The following is an 18,123-nucleotide window of genomic DNA, read 5'->3' on the forward strand; positions in this document are numbered from 1 at the left end:
TTTCTGCCACCTGAAGTAATACTAAAGTGCTCCAGTTATATGAACATGTGACAGTACTTTTCACAATTCATCTTTAGATCAACATGCAATATTTTCTGTAATTTAACATGTTTTAAATAATGAACAGAAAATTTTCATTAGCATTTAATCCTTCTAAGAGTTATCTCTATATTTTAGAGTAATAAGTTAAAATTAATAGTCTTGTGCCCAATTGATATTGATTATTTAGTAGAATATAAAAGTCTTCAGTCCTCAAATTCATTCAATTTAATTTTATTGATTCCTTTATTTTTGTGATTTCAGATTCTTTATAGCATGATTCATTACTTAGGTTTTAAAATTATCTAAATATCTAATTTTTAATTAAATAAGAGGAAAATATTTTTGTATCATTCTTCTTTTCAGTTTTACCAGTTGCCATACATGTATATAATTGTTTTAGTTTACTAGAATTGCCATAACAAAATACTATGGACTGGGTGGCTTAAACAATAGAAATTTATTTTCTGATGGGCTCAATGTCCTAAGATCAAGGTGTCAGCAGAATTGAATTCTCCTAAGGCTCTTTCCTTGGCTTACAAATGTCTGCCCTATTTGTGTATTAGATTCAATATCACTTTGATTTTTATTTCCTTTATGGCCAAGAATGTTGAGCATTTCTTCATGTATTAATTGGCCATTTGTGTTCTTATTATCTTTTTTTTTTAGAATTGTCTGTTTGATTCCTTTGCCCATTTACTTATTGGGTTGTTGATTCTTTGAGAGATTAGTTTTTTTGAGCTCCCTGTTTATTTTGATTATTAATCCCTTGTCAGATGTATCGCTGGCAAAGATTTTCTCCTGTTATATAAACTGTCTTTTTAGTGTAGTGAGTTTCCTTTACTGAGAAAAAGCTTTTTAGTTTGATGTAGTCTCATTTCTCAATCCTTTCTCTTAATTACTGAGCAATTATACTTATATACAGGAAGTTATCACCTATACCACTAGGTTCCAGTGTTTTCCCTATTCTTTGCTGTAGTAGTTTCACAGTTTCAGATCTTACATTAAGATCTTTCATTCACTTTGAATTGATAAGAGTACAAGGTGAGAGACTGCGATTTAGTTTCAGTCCTCTACAGGTGGATATCCAGTTTTCCCAGCACCATTTGTTGAAGAAGCTATTTTTTCTTCAATGCATGTTTTGGGCTCCTTTGTCAAAAGCAAATCTCTGTAGCTATGTGGGTCTTATTAGATAGATTTGACAAACCGTTTTCCTCTTATCTTTCCTCTCAGCAGTACCTGTATCACTATTGATTCTGGAGATCGTTCATTTTACAATTCTTTCCTCTTTTATCTAATCTATACCTTAAATTTGTGACTATTTTGAGCTTTCTGCAGCTACAAAGATACAACTTACTATTTATATCAAATGAATGCTTTATGTTTAAAATATATAAGAATATGTTTTAGTTTATTAAATAAAACAACAAAACATTCCCCCAAACGAAAAGAATATTAAAGGAAGAATTTTAATATATAATTTTGACAGATGTGTTGACATCTGCCTTTTTTAAAGCATTGAAATAATTTTTTAAATTTCTTTTTTAAAGTTGGCCAGGTATTCTTTGCCCTGATCCTTTTAAAGGGAAATATGTGACCTATGACCTGGATGGAAATGTTGAACAGTATCACATAGAATTCCTTGGTGATCCTCACTCAAGATCATGGATAAATGCAACATTTGTTGGACATTATAGTATCACATTAAAGGTAGGTACAGTAACATCAAAAGTTCATTATTTTTGTATTTATTTTTACTTATGGCGATTTTTTATCTCATATCATAAAAGATGTATAATCATTTGCATATATAAACAAAATAATGTATACCACTTGTTTAAATTCAAACATTTGTATTTTAAAAGGTTTTGTCAAATAAATTATATATATAAAGTAGCTGTGAGAGTTTTAAATTTTACTTTCCAAATGGCAATATAGTAAAAATCAACTGAAGACTTTATAGAATTGACTTTTGAAATAGTTTTAAGAGATTATCATTTGGTAATTTTTTAATTCTCTTGAGAAGACTCAAGTGGTAGCTTTAGTCACAAGGAAAATTAATTATAGAGTGTAACCAGCTTTTCAAGTTTCAGATGATATATTTCATCATACTAACTCCTTTGGTATCTTTTTGAGTCTTTTTATACGTTAAATTCTACTTTATAATAAATGAGTAGATTGGATTCTGAGGTTGACAATAATAGATGAATTGGACTTATTTTTAAAAATTCATTGTAAAAAGTACAAATCATTTCAATTATCTATTCGTATTCTAATATTGAAACTTTTCATTCTCAAACCATGCTTTCATTAAAAACCTGGTAAAAAGTAAATGTCATAAATCTTGTGGATTCCTTTGACTCTATTTGGTTGCTTTCTCTTCTATAGTGAGAAATATATATATTCAGATACACATTTTAGTGAATCTGTTGCTAAAGCATGTAATTCAGTCCACAATAAAATTGAATCTGTGGAAATTTGAGGTACTTTCAAATGGATTTTACTTTATCTTTGACATACATAGCATTTTTGTCCAATTTAGCCTGAATGCACCTAGAAGGAAATGCTATTTGAGTAAAAATATGTAAGTATGAAGCAATACCATATGCATTTCATGTTAATTTGAGCCAGTACTCTTATGATGCACCTGCTTTACTTGCATATTTTGAGTGTGTTCCTAGACATGTCAGCTGGCAACCACAGGAGAGTAGAAGGAATGTTTCTTTTCTGCCCACTTCCTCTTTCTAGGGTCAGGAAACCTAGCTGTTCATGAAGCTGACTTTAGAATTGTAGATGCTTAGCAATGTGGTTAATAAAGAGCAGGACATTCCTAAGAAGTTATATTTAAATGTAAATACAAAATAAAGGTATGTTTTTAATTGTTTCAATAAGTATAATTCTCAAGAATCGAGTTTTGTCAGGATTAATTTAGGTAGTCTGCTTTCTAGTGAGTAATACTGTCAGTCCCTGGTACAGGGAAAAGTGTGATACAAAAGAAAGTCAAACTCAGTAGTCAAGAGCCATAACTTTTTAACCTATTAAAAGCATTGAAGTACTGGGCACTGGTGGCTTATGTCTGTAATCCTAGCTACTCAGGAGGCAGTGATCAAGAGGATCACAGTTCAGAGCTATCCCAGGCAAAGAGTTTGTGAGACCCTATCTTGAAAAAAATCCATCATGAAGAAGGGCTGATGGAATGGCTCATGGTGTAGACCCTGAGTTCAAACCCCAGTAACCATACACACACACACACACACAAAGCATTAAAACAAACAGAAATCTTTACACAAACAGGGCTACTTAAGCAAATCTTCAGTGCAAAGATGAAAGCATGGAGTAGGGGAAGTGTCTTTTCTCTTTTCCTTCCTTAATTGCCCAAACTGGCCAGCTAAAGGGGTTGATAACTTGCTAAATGTCAGCAGGCTCTGGAGCAGACTCTTTTACTGATATGCAGGGTCCCACCTTCAGCTTTGCTTCTATACTTCACATATATCTTTTTCTTTACTTGTTCCCTTGTTGTTACAACAGGGATGCTTTTTCTGTGGGTCTCTTCATGGCAGAAGTTTTAATTTTCTTTTAATCTCAAATTCAGATGATGCATGCCAAACTCTCCAACTGTGGTCAGACTCCCCACTCTTGGCTATCTAAGGATCTCCACTCACCAAAAAAGGAAAACATAATTAAAGTCTCCTTGCTTCATTTACTTAAGAAACAATTTAATGTTTTATGGTCCTTTCTTCCCTGGAACTCCTATAGTTTCAAATGCTTTCTTTGCACCATACCCCATTGATGCAGATATTAAATGCACGTTCACTACACTGAGGAAAAAAAAGACCACTTACCCAGAAAATAACACATAGTAGAAAATGTAGACTGCATTAACATTTCTTCTACAAGAAGTGAAGGAGGGATGTTAAATGCACATGTTTTTACTCACTTTTTCTAACACCATATGAAGAATTATAGGCATATATAATTCTGACTGTCTACAGATGACTAAGTCTTCGTGCATTATTTTAAGATCATTTAATCCTAATCTATTGTAAGCTTACTTAAATATTATTTGTGTTTCCACTGAATATGAACTGTAGTGGATACATACTATATATTAAGATGGGAGATAAATAAGTTTATCTAGAAAGTCAAACCTTATTATACACATTTATGAGAAAATTTGTAATTTATATTCATTTATTCATATGTTGTCATTTTAATTAGTAGTCATACTAATAGCTAAAATCCACTCCTCCCTAATTTAAAGAAAACTTGATTATCTTAAAAGTATTCAGAGAGATGATTCTGAGAAGATACTGAAATAGGAAGCAACAGGAATCTATTTCCTTACCTAAACAATAAGCATAGTGGCAGAATCTATCTAATGTAACTATTTGGATATCTGGAGTCTGTTGATGGCTTACAACTTCCAGGGGAAGGTTTGGACTAAAAGATGTTCCACTGGTAGCTGCTACCAATTCTTCATCTCTATCCCTGTGTCATGCAGCTATTTACAAGCTCCTGGAGCAGCTTGTACACAGTTGGGTGGAACCAGGTGGGCAAAGAGAAAGAATTCTGTCCTCCTAACACTGGAGTTGTGTGTTCTGATCATTCCTTATATGTGCAGAGAAAAAGAACATGAAGCCATTGCTTCCATTTTGCAAGCTTCTCCCCTATCAGTTAAAGTGACTTCCAGTGGGCTAAAAGGGTGGCACTCTTTAATTTCTCTAGGGCACTATAAAGCAACTGCATATGCAGGGAAAATTAGAGACTGACTATGCATGCAAAGTGATGGTGCATGTTCAGAAAAGGCCTGGGAAGGCTTGCTGTTACAGCTTAGGTCACAAGACAGCATAAACCCTACAATAATTCAAAAACCACAAACAACAATAGCAAATTCTGAGGAAAGAAGAGACTCTGATTTCAAGACTTACTTCTGTGTTATACCCAAATGTCCAATTTTCAGTGAAAATTCACAAAGCCTATGGAGAAATAAGAAAGTATGACCCATTTCAAGGAGGATAGTGAAAAAAAAAACAACCCAGAAAGTACCCCTGAGAAGACCCTGGTGACAAATCTGTAAGACAAAGACTCTAAAGAAACTATATGAAAGATGCTCAGAGAACTATAGGAAGATGAACTATAGGAGTCAATAAAATGATGTATGAACAAAATGGAAATATAAGTAAGGAGATAAAAAATCTAAAAGGGAACCAAAAAGAAATTCTGTGGGTGTGTATGTGTGTGTATGTGTGTTTGTGTGTAGTGCTGGGGATTAAACTCAGCGCCCCATGTGTGCTTGGCAAGCACTATCACTGAGCTGTATCCCACAGCCCCCCAAAAGAAATTCTAAAGCAGAAAAGTGCAATTATTGAAATGAAAAATTCACTCTAAAGGATCAGAGACAGATTTCAGGAGGCACAGAAGGAATCAACAACCTTGAAGATAGAGCAATAGAAACATTTATTCTGAGAACCAAAGTTAAAAGATTAAGAAAAAGAGCCTAAGAGACCTGGGGGATGCCATTAAGTAGACCAATTGTGGGAATTCCAGAAGGAGGAGAGAGAGAGTAAGGAATAGAATATCTGAAGAAATAATGGCTGAAAACTGCAAATTTGATTAAAGACATGAATACAAATAATCAGGAAACACAGCAAACTGCAAGTAGAATGAACACAAAAAGGCCCACATGAGACATGTTATAATCAAACTTTCAAATGACAAAGAGAAAAATTTGAAAGCAATAAGGATTATAAGGATTCTCAATGTCAGATTTCTTTCAGAAACCTTAGAGCCCAGAAAACCCAGTAGACAGATACATTTAAATTACCAGAAAAATAAACCAACAGAGAATCCTATAGGTGATAAAATTATTAGCTTATATTTTTAGACAAATAGTATAAAAATTAATGTTTGTCATCAACAAATGAAAGAGTTGGGTAGAGCCTGCTAAAGGAGCAAAGTCTTTGTATGTTGCTGACAATAAGCTGGTATACATTCAAATTATGCTGTTAATAGCTTTAGGATTTTGAATGTAATCCTCATGTAAATAACAAAGAAGACATCTATAGAATATATGCAACAGACTACCAAAACAAGTGTTTTTGGCTGCTAGCCAGGCCAAAGAGGCTGAGACAAAGGATTCCTTGAGCCCAGGAGTTCCAGCCTAGGCAACAATAATCTAAATCTAAAGCCTCCAGAAGGAAGGAAATAATAGAGGAGAGGCAAATAAGCTATAGTATAGAATAGTAGAGAAAACCAGTGAAACCAAAAGTTGGTTGGTTCTTTGACAGATCAACAAATCTGAAAAATTTTTACCCACTTAGGCTAAGAGAAAAAGAGAAGTCTCAAATCACTAAGATAAAAAATGAAAGTGGGGACAAAACCATCAAATCTACCTACATAAATAAAAAATGAGAATAAGGGAGTACTATGAACAGTTGTATTCCAACAAATTAGATAGCCTAGATGAAATGGACAAATTCCTAGAAACACAAAACCTATCAAAATTAAATCATGAAGAAAAATTTGAATACATAAATAACTAGTAATGCAATTGAATCAGTAATGAAAACTGATTCAGTCGGTTTCACAACAAAGAAAAGTCCTGGACTTGATGGCTTCACTTGTGAATTCTACCAGACTTTTTCAAAAATTACTAGGAAGGAACATTTCTTAACTCTTTCTGTAAGGCATTACTATGATACCAAAGCCAGACTATAAGGAAAGAAAACTGCTATCCAACATTCCATGTTAACATGAATGCAAAAAACCTCAAGAAAGTACTAGCAAACCAAATTCAGGAGCATATTCAACTGTGCCCAAGATTATTCCGGAAATGTAAGGATGTTTTGAGATATGAAAATCAATCTATGTAATACACAAAATTAACCAAATGGAGGACAAAACAGAGTCATCTCAATTGATGCAGAAAAGGCATTTGACAAGTTAAAACATCCTTTCATAAATTAAACAAGAATCAAACAAGATTACCTCCACATAATAAAAGCCATATATGTAAAACCTAGGGCTGAGCATAGGGGCATATGCCTGTAATCCCAGCTACTCAAGAAGTGAAGATAAGGACGATGGTGGTTTGAGGCCACACTGGGCAAAAAGTTAATAAGATGCCATCTCATCCAATAAGCTGAATGTGGTTGTATATACCTGAAATCCCAGCTACATGGAATATGTAGGTATGAGAATCGCTATCCAGATAAAAACACAAGACTCTAACCAAAAATAATTAAAGCAAAAAGAGGGCTAGAGGCATGGCATAAGTATAAGAGTGCCTGCCTACCAAGCACAAAGCCGTGAGTTCTAGCCCCAGTGCTATCGAAATAAGCGAGGAAGAAAGGGAGAGAGAGAGAGAAAAGAAAAAATAAAATCTATAGCAAGGATCATACTCAATGCTGAAAGATTGAAAACTTTTCCTATAAGGTCGAACACACAGAAATTGACTTGTCAGTACTAGTTAGCATAATCTGGGAAATTAGCAAGAATAATAAGGCAAGAAAAATCCAAGTTGGAAAGAAACAAGTAAAATTATCTCTGTCCATAGATAGTATGATCTTATATGAAGAAAACTCCAAGAATTATATACACACACAAAACAAAACTTTTTTTAAAAAAATTGAATGAATGTATACAGTTAAAATAGCAGAATACATAGTCAATACTCAACTATCATTTGCATTTCCATACATTAACAATGATGACAGGGAAAAGCATTTCTATTTACAATAATGTCAAAAGAACAAAATACTTGGAACTTATCCAAAAGGGTCAAAGCTTTTACAATGAAAACTACAACAAAACATTACTAAAAGAAAACAAGATATTAATAAATAGGAACATATCCTATGCTCATAGAAGACAATATTGTTAAAATGTCACTAGTCTCAGTGAGATTCAAGGCAATCTCTACTAAAATCATAATTTTTTTTTTGGAAATAGAAAAACTCATCTCAAAATTTATATGGAATCTCATGAGACCACGAATAGCCAAAACCATCTTGAAAAAGAAGACTAGAACTGGAGAAGTTATGCTTCTTGTTTTCAAATCTTACTTCAAACCTATAGTAAATCAAATAAATTAGTATAGCACTAGCATGAAGAGAGTCATATAGACAAATTGGAAACAACAGAGTCCCAAAGTAAATCCTCACATGTATGGTTGTTGTGTCTTGACAAAGCCTCATGTGTCAGATTGTCCCCAATGCATTGTCCAGAGGTAGGTTTTTTTTTTTTAAATGATTGGACCAAAAGGACTATGGTCTAACAATGGATTAATCCATTGATGGTATCATAATTTCATGGTATTACTGGGATGTGATGGAAATTAGGAGGTGGGGTCTAACTGAAGGAATTAAGTTACTGGGGTTATGCCTTTGAAAGCTATATTTTGTCCCTTGCCCCCCAGTCTTTCTTTCTCTGCTTCCTGGCCACCGTGAGGTGAGATTCTTTCCTTACATGCCCATAACAATGAAGCAAGTTGGCCATACACTCAAACCTCTGAAACTATGAACTAACCATGAGCCTCTTAAGTTGTTTTCTCGGGAATTTTGTCACATCTTAAAACACTTTTTAAAAATATTCCAAGATGGCGGCTAGAGGTAGGAAGCAGAAAGCGAGCCTCCTATAGTGAAATCTTGGAGAGACGCTGGAGACACACTTTGCAGGCATAATCACCGAGAAAAGGCATAACTTTGACCCCACCACATCTCCAGCCGGCGCAGAGAATCTCCACTTCACGTTAAACGGAGAACCGAGGAGGCCCCTGGGGCCGCCAGTGGCCGGCGCCCATACGGCTTGGGAAGACGCGGACCAGGTGAGCTTCGCGGTACCGCGGTTCCCCCACAGACAAGCCTGGGCCAGAGCAGCATAGCCCCCTGGACAGACTGACCTCCACCCGGGAAAAAAAGAGAAACTGAGTACTAAGCAATAAGAACAGTTAAGACACGCTGGAAAGAGGGTGGGGCGCCCTGAGCGCTGAAGATTGGGGGAAGGGAATCCTTCCCGGGACTGTAAATAAACGAGCCGGGCGGGCCGGAGAGGCTCTGGTGGGAGCGGGGCGCGCCCAGCAACCAGGAGCGGGACGCTTGTGAGAGGAGGGAAGACCCACTTCCCACGTGAACTGTAAATAAACACGCAGGCCTGACAACGCGGGGCAGTGGCACCTTTCCCAGTGCTTGGAAAGGGGAAAGGCTGTAGCAGAGGCCGCCGCACAAGAGAACTCTGAGCAAACAAAGCCTGTGGGACCAGGTGAGTGCTAAGCTCACCCCAGAGATCTGCATAAATAACGCCTCCAGCTACAGGCTGAGAGCAGCAGGCAGGCAAGCCACAGTTGCAGATACCACTCTCAGAACTGCCTCCAGACGCTTTTTTTTCTTTTTCTCCCTACCTTTGATGAGAGAACAACCGAATTACACCTGCAAGCCGAAAAACTTACTGAAACTGTATTGCATTTGAACTGGGGACACTTGGTGGGGCTTTTTTTTTTTTTTTTTCTTCTGTGTGAGTGTGAGTGTAGTTTTGTTCTACTTTATGCATCCCCTTTGATGAGACAACTACAGAACAACATCTGAGGCACCAACTCCAGGACTGGAGATTAAGACGGACATCCAAATTATTAAGACTGAAATCGCATTGCATATAAACTTGGAAGTTTTTTGGATTTTTTTTTTTTTAATTTCCTATTTTCCATTTTATTTTAATTCATTTTTATAAATAGATATTACTTTCATATACTTATTTTTTATTTTTTTTTATCTTTGATTTTCAATCCTCTCTCTGTCTCTCTATTGTCTGTTCAGCTTACTGTCGATTAGTACACTAACACTCCCTGTTTATACCTTTGAAACTCTCTTGTCTGATACCTCGTTCTGCTTTCTCCCTCTTGTCTGTATATTTGTTTTCCCCTTTTCTTTAACTTCTTGCTTTCCATCTCAGCTCACTCTTCCATTCTCAATATTACCATTGTTATTATTACAAGCTAGAAAATACTTAATTACACACAGTACAGGGACAGTAACAACACCAAGGACAATGACAGGAAGACAGAAAAAACAAGGAAACCAGTTTCCCCACAGCAAAAAATTAGTACAGGAACCAGAGGGGAATGAAGAGAACAGAAACTCAGATCCAGACTCCAACAAAATGAAGATAAACTATGCCAAAGGACCCAATGAAGCCTACAAGAATAATTTAAAAGAAGACATACTACAAGTACTCAATGAGAATTTTATAGAGATGATACTGGATAGGGTCAACCAAAATGTACAGGAGACACTCAAGAAATTCCAAGACAATAAAAATAGAGAATTTGAAAAAGCAAAAGAAGAAATAAAGGAAACCATAGAAGCACTGTATAAACACCAAAGTGAAAGAGAGAACACAATGAATAAATGGATAAATGAACTCAGGACAAAAATAGACAACAATAAAGAAGAAAACAGCCAGGATATGGAAAACCTCAGAAAAAAGAACGAAACAGAACTGCAAAACAAAACGGAAGGCCAATCCAGCAGAATAGAACAAACAGAAGACAGAATCTCAGAACTTGAAGATGAAATGGTAATTAAACGAAAAACCGAAGAACTATTAATTAAACAACTCAAGACCTGTGAAAAGAAAATGCAAGAACTCACCGACTCCATCAAAAGACCAAACTTGAGAATCATGGGCATCGAAGAAGGAGAAGAGGTGCAAGCGAAGGGAATGCATAATATATTCAACAAAATAATAACGGAAAATTTCCCAAATCTAGAGAAAGATATTCCCATACAAATGCAAGAGGCCTCCAGGACACCAAACAGACCAGATCAAAATAGAACTATTCCACAACATATCATCATTAAAACAACAAGTTCAGAAACTAAGGAAAGAATATTGAAGGCTGCAAGAGAGAAAAAACAAGTAACATACAGAGGTAAACCCATCAAAATCACAGCAGACTTCTCAACAGAAACATTAAAAGCAAGAAGAGCGTGGGGTGAGATCTTCCGGGCACCGAATGAAAATAACTTCAACCCCAGGATACTCTACCCAGCAAAGCTATCATTCAAAATAGATGGAGCAATAAAAGTCTTCCATGATAAGCACAAACTAAAACAATATGTGACCACAAAGCCACCATTACAAAAGATTCTGCAAGGGATCCTGCACACAGAAAGTGACACCCAACTTAACCATGAAAAGGCAGGCAGCGCCAAACCACAGGATAAGAAAAAGCAAGACAGTAGAGAGTAACATCAAGTTAGGTACACACAATCAAACCTTCAAACAACTAAGATAACTAAATGGCAGGAATCACCACATACCTATCAGTACTAACGCTTAATGTTAATGGACTTAATTCACCCATCAAAAGACACCATTTGACAAAATGGATTAAAAAAGAAGATCCAACAATTTGTTGCTTACAGGAGACTCATCTCACCGACAGAAATAAGCATATGCTTAGGATGAAAGGCTGGAAGAAGATTTACCAAGCCAATGGCCCCCGAAAACAAGCAGGAGTAGCAATACTTATCTCTGACAAAGTAGACTTCAAACCTACATTGATCAAACGAGATAAAGAAGGACATTCCATACTAATAAAAGGGGAAATAGACCAAAAGGAAATAATAATCATCAATCTGTACGCACCCAATTTCATCAAACATACCATGAAAGACCTAAAAGCATATATAAACGCCAACACAGTGGTTGTGGGAGACTTTAACACTCCATTATCATCAATAGATAGGTCATCCAAACAAAAACTCAATAAAGAAATCCAAGATCTAAAATATGCAATAGATCAAGTGGACCTAGTAGATGTCTACAGAACATTTCATCCAACCTCTACACAATATACATTCTTCTCAGCAGCCCATGGAACCTTCTCCAAAATAGATCATATCCTAGGGCACAAAGCAAGCCTCAGCAAATATAAGAAAATAGAAATAATACCATGCATACTATCTGACCACAATGCAGTAAAAGTAGAACTCAACAACAAAAGTAAAGACAAAAAACATGCAAACAGCTGGAAACTAAATAACTCATTACTTAATGAAGAATGGATCATCGATGCAATAAAAGAGGAAATTAAAAAGTTCCTGGAAGTCAATGAAAATGAAAACACAACCTACCGGAACCTATGGGACACAGCTAAGGCAGTCTTGAGAGGAAAGTTTATAGCCATGAGTGCATATATTAAAAAGATTGAAAGATCCCAAATCAATGACCTAATGATACATCTCAAACTCCTAGAAAAACAAGAACAAGCAAATCCCAAAACAAATAGAAGGAGAGAAATAATAAAAATAAGAGCTGAAATCAACGAAATAGAAACCAAAAAAACCATACAAAGAATTAATGAAACAAAAAGTTGGTTCTTTGAAAAAATAAACAAGATCGATAGACCCCTGGCAAACCTGACTAAAATGAGGAGAGAAAAAACCCAAATTAGTAGAATCAGGAATGCAAAAGGGGAGATAACAACAAACACCATGGAAGTCCAGGAAATCATCCGAGACTACTTTGAGAACCTATATTCAAATAAATTTGAAAATCTAAAAGAAATGGACAGATTTCTAGATACATATGATCATCCAAAACTGAACCAAGAGGAAATTAATCACCTGAATAGACCTATAACACAAAATGAAATTGAAGCAGCAATCAAGAGTCTCCCCAAAAAGAAAAGTCCAGGACCTGATGGATTCTCTGCTGAATTCTATCAGACCTTTAAAGAAGAACTGATACCAACCCTCCTTAAACTGTTCCATGAAATAGAAAGGGAAGGAAAACTGCCAAACACATTTTATGAAGCCAGTATTACACTTATCCCAAAACCAGGCAAAGACACCTCCAACAAGGAGAACTATAGGCCAATCTCCTTAATGAACATTGATGCAAAAATCCTCAACAAAATAATGGCAAATCGAATTCAGCAACACATCAAAAAGATTATCCACCACGACCAGGTAGGCTTCATCCCAGGGATGCAGGGGTGGTTCAACATACGAAAATCAATAAACGTAATAAACCACATTAACAGAAGCAAAGACAAAAACCACTTGATCATCTCAATAGATGCAGAAAAAGCCTTTGATAAGATCCAACATCATTTCATGATAAAAGCGCTAAGAAAACTAGGAATAGAAGGAAAGTTCCTCAACATTATAAAAGCTAAGTTCCTCAACATTATAAAAGCTATATATGACAAACCTACAGCCAGCATTATACTTAACGGAGAAAAATTAAAACCGTTCCCTCTAAAATCAGGAACCAGACAAGGATGCCCACTATCTCCACTCCTATTCAACATAGTACTGGAATTCCTAGCCAGAGCATTTAGGCAAGAAGAAGGAATAAAAGGAATACAAATAGGTAAAGAAACTGTCAAAATATCCCTATTTGCAGACGACATGATCCTATACCTTAAAGACCCAAAAAACTCTACTCAGAAGCTTCTAGACATCATCAATAGCTATAGCAAAGTAGCAGGATATAAAATCAACATAGAAAAATCATTAGCATTTCTATACACTAACAATGAGCAAACGGAAAAAGAATGTATGGAAACAATTCCATTTACAATAGCCTCAAAAAAAATCAAATACCTAGGTGTAAACCTAACAAAAGATGTGAAAGACCTCTACAAGGAAAACTATACACTTCTGAAGAAAGAGATTGAGGAAGACTATAGAAAGTGGAGAGATCTCCCATACTCATGGATTGGTAGAATCAACATAGTAAAAATGTCGATACTCCCCAAAGTAATCTACATGTTTAATGTAATTGCCATCAAAATTCCAATGACATTCATTAAAGAGATTGAAAAATCTACTGTTAAATTTATATGGAAACACAAGAGGCCACGAATAGCCAAGGCAATACTCAGTCAAAAGAACAATGCAGGAGGTATCACAATACCTGACTTCAAACTATATTACAAAGCAATAACAATAAAAACAGCATGGTACTGGCACAAAAACAGACATGAAGAGCAGTGGAACAGAATAGAGGATCCAGATATGAAGCCACACAACTATGAGCAACTTATCTTTGACAAAGGAGCTAAAAATATACGATGGAGAAATAGCAGCCTCTTCAACAAAAACTGCTGGGAAAACTGGTTAGCAGTCTGCAAAAAACTGAAACTAGATCCATGTATATCACCCTATACCAAGATTAACTCAAAATGGATCAAGGATCTTAATATCAGACCCCAAACTCTTAAGTTGATACAAGAAAGAGTAGGAAATACTCTGGAGTTAGTAGGTATAGGTAAGAACTTTCTCAATGAAACCCCAGCAGCACAGCAACTAAGAGATAGCATAGATAAATGGGACCTCATAAAACTAAAAAGCTTCTGTTCATCAAAAGAAATGGTCTCTAAACTGAAGAGAACACCCACAGAGTGGGAGAAAATATTTGCCAATTATACATCAGACAAAGGACTGATAACCAGAATATATAGGGAACTTAAAAAACTAAATTCTCCCAAAACTAATGAACCAATAAAGAAATGGGTATGTGAACTAAACAGAACTTTCTCAAAAGAAGAAATTCAAATGGCCAGAAAACACATGAAAAAATGCTCACCATCTCTAGCAATAAAGGAAATGCAAATTAAAACCACACTAAGATTCCACCTCACCCCTGTTAGAATAGCCATCATCAGCAACACCACCAACAACAGGTGTTGGCGAGGATGCGGGGAAAAAGGAACCCTCTTACACTGTTGGTGGGAATGTAGACTAGTACAACCACTCTGGAAAAAAATTTGGAGGCTACTTAAAAAAATGGACATCGATCTACCATTTGATCCAGCAATACCACTCTTGGGGATATACCCAAAAGACTGTTACTCCAGAGGCACCTGCACATCCATGTTTATTGCGGCACTATTCACAATAGCCAAGTTATGGAAACAGCCAAGATGCTCCAGCACTGACGAATGGATTAAGAAAATGTGGTATCTATACACAATGGAATTTTATGCAGCCATGAAGAAGAACGAAATGTTATCATTCGCTGGTAAATGGATGGAATTGGAGAACATCATTCTGAGTGAGGTTAGCCTGGCTCAAAAGACCAAAAATCGTATGTTCTCCCTCATATGTGGACATTAGATCAAGGGCAAACACAACAAGGGGATTGGACTATGAGCACATGATAAAAGCAAGAGCACACAAGGGAGGGGTGAGGATAGGTAAGACACCTAAAAAACTAGCTAGCATTTGTTGCCCTTAATGCAGAGAAACTAAAGCAGATACCTTAAAGCAACTGAGGCCAATAGGAAAAGGGGACCAGGAACTAGAGAAAAGGTTAGATCAAAAAGAATTAACCTAGAAGGTAACACCCACGCCCAGGAAATCAATGTGAGTCAATGCCCTGTATAGCTATCCTTATCTCAACCAGCAAAACCCCTTGTTCCTTCCTATTATTGCTTATACTCTCTCTACAACAAAATTAGAGATAAGGGCAAAATAGTTTCTGCTGGGTATTGAGGGGGGGAGCGGGAGGGGGTGGAGTGGGTGGTAAGGGAGGAGGTGGGGGCAGGGGGGAGAAATGAACCAAGCCTTGTATGCACATATGAATAATAAAAGAAAAATGAAAAAAAAAATATTATTAAAAACATTTTAACTAAAGAATATGGTTCTTTTATTTTTTATATATTTTAATGCACTTATTTTGTGTTTTCTTATTTTATATAATCCATTTATCTTGTAAAAATAACAAATGTTTGGGAGGAACTCTTTTTTTTATAGTGTTCCAACTTTAATTTTTAAGCATTACTTCTTGTAGTTCATTTAAATGCATGGAGTATTATTAACCCCTTTCCTGTGATTTCAAACATCTCCATTTCCACAGGTTCCATTTTTGGAGCTTTGTTAGATTTTTTTTTTTACTTCTTTTATTTGTATGTGCATACAATGTTTGGGTCATTTCTCCCTCCTTGGGAGGAACTCTGTATAAACTGCTCTTCGGAATGCAAATTAGTATAGCTATTATGGAAAGCAGTTATAGACATTCCTTACAAAACTAAAAATATAACTAGCAATCTCACTACTTGATAAGGATCAATGGAAAGAAAATCAGTATGTTGATGACCTGTCTGCCTTACTATGTTTTTTTTATCACACTATTAGCAAAAGCCAAGATGTAGAATCAACCTAAGTGATCATCAAAGAATGAATGAATTAAAAATGTACTATACATACACAATGAAATAATCAGCTATTAAAAAGAATGGAATCGTGTCATTTGTAGCAACATGAATGAAGTTAGAGGACGTTATGTTAAGTGAAATAATGCAGGCACAGAAAGACAATTACTTCAGGTTCTCACTCATGTAGAAGATAAAAAAGTTTAGCTTATAGATGTAGAGAACAAAATATTAGTTACCAAAGGTTTGGAGGAGGGAGGATTAGAGAGAGGTTGGTTAATAAGTACAAAATTACAGTTAGATAGGTTTCAACATTTCTAAGAGCTGCATGTGAATCTAATGGGCATCCCAAGGAAAACCCACTAAGTTTTCCTCAAATTGAGGCATTCAGAGTTGGGGTGGCTCAACTGGTAAAGTGCCTGCCTAGCAAGCACAAGGCCCTGAGTTCAAACTCCAGTACTACCACCCCCCCAAAAAAAATTGAGGCACTCAAGTTTTGTTCATTTTATCCCTACAACTAATATAGTAATCCATGATTAATGTTTTCTGTTGTCTTTCTTCTTTGTAAGTCTTATTTTATTTGTCTGAAATTATTATTATTGCCATAGGCAATAAGTTTAATTGCACACAGGCCATTCTTGTTTTTCAATATTATGCATAATTTATAGATATTACTGCAAAAGTTGATTTAGGATTTGAACTTATTTCTATATCATGTTTAAGCTAATCATCTATTTTATGGATTGTATAGAATCATTTTAATTTTTGGGGGGCATAAATAAAATATTACTGCTAGCCATATACCTCTGCAAATGATTACATGACCTATACTTTTCTAGTTCCTTATTTTGTATATTGTACTAAAAAGTAGGTGATTTACTCCCCCAGCTATAGTTTGAATATGGCTTGTCTCCATCAAAACTCATGTTGCAACTTTATTTCCTAAAGTAATGGCAGTACAGTAATGAAAATTTTAAGGGAATTAATTAGATCATGGGGTCACCACCTTCGGGGAGAGATTGATGTAGTTCTCACAGAACTGAGTTAGTTCTTGAGAGAGTGGGTGGACTCTCTCAAGGACTGAACCTTGCCCCTTGTATACTCAGCCAGTCCCTTTCCACTGGGAAATTGCTATGGTGTACATGTGATTTTGTCCTCCAAAGTCCATTGTTATTGAAGGTCTTCAGGGTGGCCCTACTGAAAGGTGGTAGAACCTTGGAAGTGGGGCATGTCCTAGAGTTGATTGTGGGTCCCTAGTTTCTCTCTCTTTGACTTCCAATTTGGCAGTATAAGCTCTTTTACACACATGTATTCTCATGAGATGTTAACCATCTGCCACTCTCACCAGCAGTCAAACAAATGAAGCATTTTAATCTAGGACTTTGATCCTCTAAATTTGACCTAAATAATCCTTTTCTCTTTAAAAAATTATCTGTTTCAGTTATTCTTTTCTATAGTGGTAGAAGCTGACTAACAGCCATGTTGTGATATATCCAGGGGCCCTCATTAGGATGCTAGTACCATCCTTTTTTGGATCCCCTAGCCACCAGAATCATAAGCCAAATAAAAGCATTTTCTGTTGCTCAGTATCAGGCATTTTGTTACAGCAAACACAAAGCAGATTAAGACACATTGATGCTAAAGTCCTCCAACAGTAAAACTTAGGTCTTCCTGTCTGTACTATTAAAGGAGTTTTGGGCTATTTTAGCAATCCATTTACCTTTGTATATATGATATTTCTGTGTATGTATATATATATACATATATATACACACACACACACACACATTCTTTGAGTACTACATGTCATTTGAGTATTTACCCATTGTTTTGGGGTGTTTGCTTTTATTTTCCAGGGAGAGGAAAAGGAAGCATAGCCATATTGCCAAACATCAGCTGTACAGCTCCAGTAGTTCAACTTTTTT

At 35.8% G+C, this 18,123-nt stretch overlaps 1 protein-coding gene across 10 annotated transcripts in view; it reads left to right on the forward strand.

Moving 5' to 3' along the window:
- Positions 1-18,123, forward strand: part of Zcwpw2 (zinc finger CW-type and PWWP domain containing 2) — a 225,591-nt gene that overhangs the window by 73,516 nt on the left and 133,952 nt on the right. For all 10 annotated transcript variants that reach the window (XM_074074035.1, XM_074074036.1, XM_074074032.1 and 7 more), the window contains one exon: positions 1,590-1,749. In XM_074074035.1, the coding sequence (XP_073930136.1) occupies positions 1,590-1,749 (160 nt within the window). The remainder of the gene's footprint in view (positions 1-1,589; positions 1,750-18,123) is intronic.

Source organism: Castor canadensis, chromosome 5 (genome assembly GCF_047511655.1).
Source record: "Castor canadensis chromosome 5, mCasCan1.hap1v2, whole genome shotgun sequence".
Classification (NCBI taxonomy): Eukaryota; Metazoa; Chordata; class Mammalia; order Rodentia; family Castoridae; genus Castor; species Castor canadensis.